Source organism: Colius striatus, chromosome Z, assembly GCF_028858725.1.
Source record: "Colius striatus isolate bColStr4 chromosome Z, bColStr4.1.hap1, whole genome shotgun sequence".
Lineage (NCBI taxonomy): Eukaryota > Metazoa > Chordata > Aves > Coliiformes > Coliidae > Colius > Colius striatus.
Genome location: NC_084790.1, coordinates 3500830 through 3506954, shown reverse-complemented (window position 1 = coordinate 3506954; position 6125 = coordinate 3500830). Strand labels below are relative to the sequence as shown.

The window sequence follows — 6125 nt, the reverse complement described above, 5'->3', positions numbered from 1 at the left end:
TAAAGGAACTCAGTTTCCAGACACAGGTTTCTTGATTGCATCAGGCAGAAGCAAAGTTTTATTAGAGAAATTTTTTCACCAGCAGGAACATCAGTGATCATACTACTGGGTGAACTCCAGCAATAGTCATGGTGGTTGGGCACACGCAGCAGTACAGACTGGAAAAAGCAAATAGCAAAATAAAGCAGAATGTGGCCCAACGCTCAGCTCATCCCCTCTGACATATTTCTTAGCATTGCTGAGTAATACAAAAGAGCACGTTCCTTGCTCTTTGCAGAGGCATACAGTACATATTGTTTCTCTTCATCCACGGCTCTGCTTCACGGCTCTCTTGTTGGACATTCTCGTTTCTCCACTTAATCACAAATCCTTCTGCAAGGCACTGGAGAGATCAAAGGGAACATTACTTTGTTTATAGCAAAAATAGATTCTTTCCCACAGTGTCATTCAATAACACGTGATCACTTAACAAGCCAATCCAATTGGAATTTCAGATAGATACCATTTCCTCCTGGAGAGGTCTAATTGTTGCCTGACAGACAGGCAGATGGGATTTGTAGCTAGCAGGGGCATGGTCTGTCCTTTCACATAAAAATGCTAAATAGTGGAAGCTGCAGACATTGCACCAGCAGCGACTTGAATGAGGGAACCGCATCAAGGTCCTTGCCAGAACAATGCCCCTGCTCACTCCCATTTGCCTGACCAACTGTTGCCATCTTCTCTCTTCCTTCCTTCCTTCCTTCCTTCCTTCCTTCCTTCCTTCCTTCCTTCCTTCCTTCCTTCCTTCCTTTCTTTCTTTCTTTCTTTCTTTCTTTCCTTCTTTCCTTCTTTCTTTCTCTTACTCTCTCTTACTCTCTTTTTTCCCCACTTTATCTCTGTTTTTTTCTCTCTCTCTTTCTCCTCTCTTTCTCTTCTCTTTTGTTTGGCTGGAAATTTCCCCTTGAAATAGTACCAGTAATTTTCTACCAGTGTTACAATGATTCCTGCTTTCTTTTTGCCCTAGTTTTTTGACGTTCTGCTTTTCCCTACTCTTTCCTTTGTCCCAGAGCTAAAGTCAGCTCTTTCTCCAGTTCTCTATGGCTTGCCCACATGCTGACTCTATCCTTCTTTCTATCCTGCTTCCCCCCTTCCCTTTTTGCAGTTGTCATGCTTCCTAGCAGAGTCACAGCTTCTGAGGGCACTTGTAGCCACTCCTCTGTGACCTCACATCATGTATTTCCCAGTAGCCTCAAATAGCACCTCTAAGCTACATATGAAAGATCTTTGTTGCTGCCTGTGGGTGCTGCATTAGAACAGGGAAGACTGAAAATCCTGTGATGTGTAACAGTTCTCACCTTGTATCTCCGCAGCTGCACAGGATGGCATCTGGGAAGATGAAGTGTAAGTGTGGGTTGTTCTAATGATACCTCCTCCTCCAATTCCACTTGTTCTTGCAACTCCTCCTCCTAGACCCGAGGACTGACCGATTCCTCCTTGCTGACTAAAGGGACAGAAAAGTAACATTTTAGTGAAGGAAATGAAAGATAAACTACAACCTGGACCTGTTGCTTACTTCATTTTTACGTTAAAGCACCCTGGGCACAGGTATTTTATTGAATCATTTGGTGTATTTGAAGCCTACTTACAGAAGGTCCTGCTGTCCACCCTCCAGCAAGCAGCGGTATGTATGGATCTCCTGCTCCAGGCGGCATTTGACATCCAGCAAGATCTTGTACTCTTGGTTCTGGCACTCCATTTCTGCACGCAGATCAGCCAGTTGCTGCTCCACGCATGTGATCTGACTCTGGAGCTCAGCAAGGTGATTGTTGTAGCGACATTCTGTCTCAGCCAGCGAAGATTCTAGGTTGTCCCTCTGAGGAATGACATGTGGCACAATACAGGCATGAGAAACACTGCACTGAACTGCAAATTCTTACACCAAAGCATGACTGTGAGACAGCTCACCACCCACCTGACTGAGCTGAGCCTGGAGATCGATTTCCAGAGCTTGCAATTGGCGTCTCAATTCGGTAACCTGGTTGTTGCACGTCTCTACCTCCTGACCGCTTGTAATAACCTCCCGATTCACCTCCTCAATCTGAAAACCACCAGCACAAAACAAAGTTGTTCAGGGAATGTTTAATGTAAGTCACATGAGAAATTAAGGAGAGAGCAGAGAAGCTGGCAAAAAAAACCCCCAAAACTATGAAATGAGAAAGCTTTGGGTGAAATGTCTCATCCTAATGGAGTGCAAGCCCTGCTCACCATTCCTCTTGCTCTTCCAATAGTACTGCTGTCCAGCTCTTCTCACTACTTACTGCTTTGTAAAGAGTTTCACTAACATGCAGCACTTCCTGTCACCCCAATAAAAAGAATGCAGAGTGGCAGTATCCCCCATGTCACTTGGTCCATTTAAACCAGTGCTAAATGCTGTAGCAGTATGTTGTGTAACAAATCACTGTGAAACCATTGGCTGGGTGTTAGCTGGGGAGAGTCAGAGCTGTATAAGTTTATACTCACCTTGCACTCATACCAATCCTCAACTTCTTTGCGGTTGCGTTCAATCAGCGTTTCATACTGGCACCTCATCTCCTCCAGGATCTTTCTGAGGTCTGGACCAGGGCAGGCATTGACCTCCACACTCACATCTCCAGTTGATTGCTTCCTCAGACAGTTCATTTCCTAGAAAAAAAACACAGATAGCATCATTTTTTTTTTAAAGAAAGAAAAAAAAGTGATGAGAACTTTTTTTGCCAAGAGTAGAGCTCTTGGCAGAGATCCTCTCCACAGGGCAGTCACAACTCCTGGTTCACATGCCTCCATCAACCACTTGCCCCTCTCCTGACAGCACCCCGGGATGGGGACCACAGAGAGAGAGAGAGTGATGGATCCTGTATGGATTAATACTTTTGACATGAGAGGGGCAGGACCCTACCTCCTCGTGGTTCTTCTTCAGGCAGCAGAGCTCCTCCCGCAGCGACTCCAGCTGTGCCTCCAGGTCAGACCTGCAGAGAGTCAGCTGATCCAGGACTTGGCGTAAGCCATTGATGTCAGCTTCCACACTCTGGCGCAGGGCCAGCTCCGTCTCGTACCTGGGAGTGAGAGGGAAAGCAAGGAAGAGTAGTCAGTGCCTGACACCAACATTTGCTCCTTATTCCTTTTAATCATTTGACCATCCATGTCTCATACAGTATTCTCCCAACTAGCCTAACAGGATGCTAAGAAAAGCAGTCTGATTTAACTCTGTTAAATCTGCTCTCACGCTGCCTTTGAAGCATTTTCACAGGGGTGGAGTTGTTGTTCACCACAACAACTGTTTCTGTGCTCCAACTGGAAAAACCAAAAGCTTTGAAAGACACCACGTGCCAGAATGGCAGCTTAGGTGAACCCACGCTCCTCCCTGTCTGCAGATCCCTTCTGCCTTCAGAAGAACTCCAATCTCCATTCAGAAACAACTTCTTGTTCCAAAATTTCCATCCTGGAACTGTACTAATTAAGGCAACTCTAGAGGAAACGAATAAAAGAGCTTTTCTGCATAGCCTCCAGCATGTCTGGACCAAAGAATCACAGGAGAACTGTCTGAGAGCTCCTCACCAGCTCCATGAGTGAGAGTGACATGTGAAGAGGACAACCACGGGGTACTCACTTCACTCGGAAGTCATCAGCTGTCATCCTGCTGTTATCGATGTTCAGAATGATCTTGTTGTTGTCTATGGTTGCGCAGACAATCTGCAAAAAGAATATTCACTCCTGAATTCCCTGTCACCACAGGCTGAAGCATACCCACTGACACATGCTTCCTGACCTAACCTCTTTCTCCTTCTTTAAAAACTGAGTGGCAGGCAGGGGGGAACAGAGGAGTGCAGCAGTCACAGGGGTGTGTGTTCAGTGAAGTACAGTGAAAGCATTAAAATGATCAAACACGTGGTTCAGATGCAGAGGCAGGGAGGTATAATTAATATGATCAAGCACCTGCCACAGTCCGTGTAACCTGTTAAACCTAAACCTCGCTTTCGTGGGTAAGAGACTTAAAAGCTTTGTTTCAAGACTTAATTACAAGTCTGTTTCATTCTGCTTCCTGGATTCTTTTCACTTTATTCTTCTTTGTGCTTTCACATCCTAGAATTTTTACCAAATGCACTTAGCAAACAGCTTTGATTTTAAATTGCATGCTCATAATGTGCTATGGCAATGCTCTTGGTTCTTATTTTCAATTAGGTACCCTAGATTTGCCAATTCTGTAACCCATTATTTACTTCTCTTGTCGTTGCCTCCTTGGCATATGTCTATTTAATCACCTTGGCACAAACCTAATTCCAAAAGACTACTGAGCCAATCCAGTAGTATTCCATGAAGATAACGTTTTCCCCTTTAAATATGAATAAAAGCAATGGAAACAGTCCAAACACGCAACGTTTTGTTTTACCTTTGAGCTCTTCCTACAGGCAACTGTCTTAATGGCTGTTTAAGAAAAGCATTTTACAACAACAAAATGTGACTTGCGACAACTGCATTAAGCTGTGAACCAACCCCATGGGAGAAGCTTGCAAAGGGATAAAGCGGTTGAGAAATGACTTTACCTGGTTTTGAAGATCTTCTATCTCTTTATAATAGCAGCTGTAGTCCCGTGGCTCACAAAAAGGGCCCTGCTTGGCATACCACTCCCTGATTCTGCACTCCAGATCAGCATTTTCTTGTTCCAGGCACCTCACCTTGTCCAGGTAAGAAGCCAGGCGGTCGTTAAGGTTCTGCATGGTGACCTTTTCGTCACCAGAAAGAAGAATACCATCACCAGAAAAACCACCTCCAACTACCCCTCCACCAAGACCAATACCAAGGCCACCTCCAATGCCACCGCCAAAGCGAGCGCTGCCACCGCTGAATCCAATGCCTGAACATCCTCCAAGGACAGCGGCTCCTAAGCCACCTCCATAGTTTCCACCAACCAAACTGCCAGTGGTCAATCCTCCTCCATAATTGACACCACCACAGTAGCTTCTACCAGAAAACCCTCGGCTACCACCTATCCCACAAGTTGTATACCTTCCAGAAGAAACCGAGGAGATCCGTGCTCCTCCACCACCACCACCACCACCAATAACACAGCTGCCACCACTGGTCCTGCCCCTGAGAGAGCCAGTTGTCTGCTTAACACTACAACTCATTGTGAGGACAGCTGCAAATCCAGCCCAAAGCCCAAAGCAAGATGCACAGCTTGATATTGAATCAGACTGCAGGTTGGTCGTTGCTGCAGATCTCTATTTATACCTTCCAAAGGGGGTGTCACCTATAGCATGTTTCTTCTTCCCACGGGGCTGGCTAGTCTTGCTGTTTATGCCAAGAATAAATAGCCCATAGGCAGTTTCCCTCTAGAAATCCCAGTTCACAAGGAAGATACTTTACATGTCAGCAGCTTATTCCAAAAAGTAAAATAGTGTTTTATGAGTCATCAGCTTTTTGTATGATGCAAACTTTGCAACAAGTCGAGAAAAAAAGTTGCCCTCGATTATGTACAAAGAAGAAACATTGGTATTTATAACATCAAAGTGCCTTTTATCTTTTATTAATTTTGCATTTATTTTATTCTTAGTCCAATAAACATTTTTTGTATCACATGCCATAGTATAGTGCGTGGAACAAAAATGGGAAATTAGTGTAAATTCTCACTTCTGGAAAGTGTGAGTGGTAGTGACTGCAGTAGTGAAAAAGATCAGGGATACTGTGGTGTAGACGTCTGTCACCTGGCAAAATGGCACACAGCAGGTCTAATACTCACTTTGCTGAGAGATTTCTTAAATCACTGAGGTAATTCCCCTGTGGGTTTGGTTCCCCATTTGTGTCTTATCTTTCTCTCGTCATGCAAACACAAGAAGTCAACTTGCTCACAGTCTGCAAAAGTCAGGGCTGCTAAATGCTGGAAGTCCGCTGTGTCTAAGTGTTACACGGAGCTGATGTAAGCTGCAGTGCATGAAGTACCTCTCTGGAGCTACTTTGAATTACTTTAATTGCTGTCCATGCTACCTTAATTTGAGATGATCATAGATAAGGAAAGAGATGAGAGGAAAGGGAGTATCCATGGGCGATGTATCCAGTTCCCTGGATGAATTGAGATATGATCCCACAGGTCTTTATCATTATTCTGCTGA

The 6125-nt window shown here is 44.7% G+C and overlaps 1 protein-coding gene across 1 annotated transcript; it reads right to left on the bottom strand.

Moving 5' to 3' along the window:
* Positions 1-356: 356 nt before the first annotated feature.
* Positions 357-5144, bottom strand: LOC104551950 (keratin, type I cytoskeletal 19). The gene is made up of 8 exons (XM_010202556.2): positions 4560-5144; positions 3626-3708; positions 2915-3071; positions 2500-2661; positions 1952-2077; positions 1626-1852; positions 1335-1480; positions 357-382 (listed from the first exon to the last, which is right to left on the bottom strand). Exons 1-8 carry the CDS (start codon positions 5142-5144, stop codon positions 357-359), a joined length of 1512 nt encoding a protein of 503 aa, XP_010200858.1.
* Positions 5145-6125: the final 981 nt, after the last annotated feature.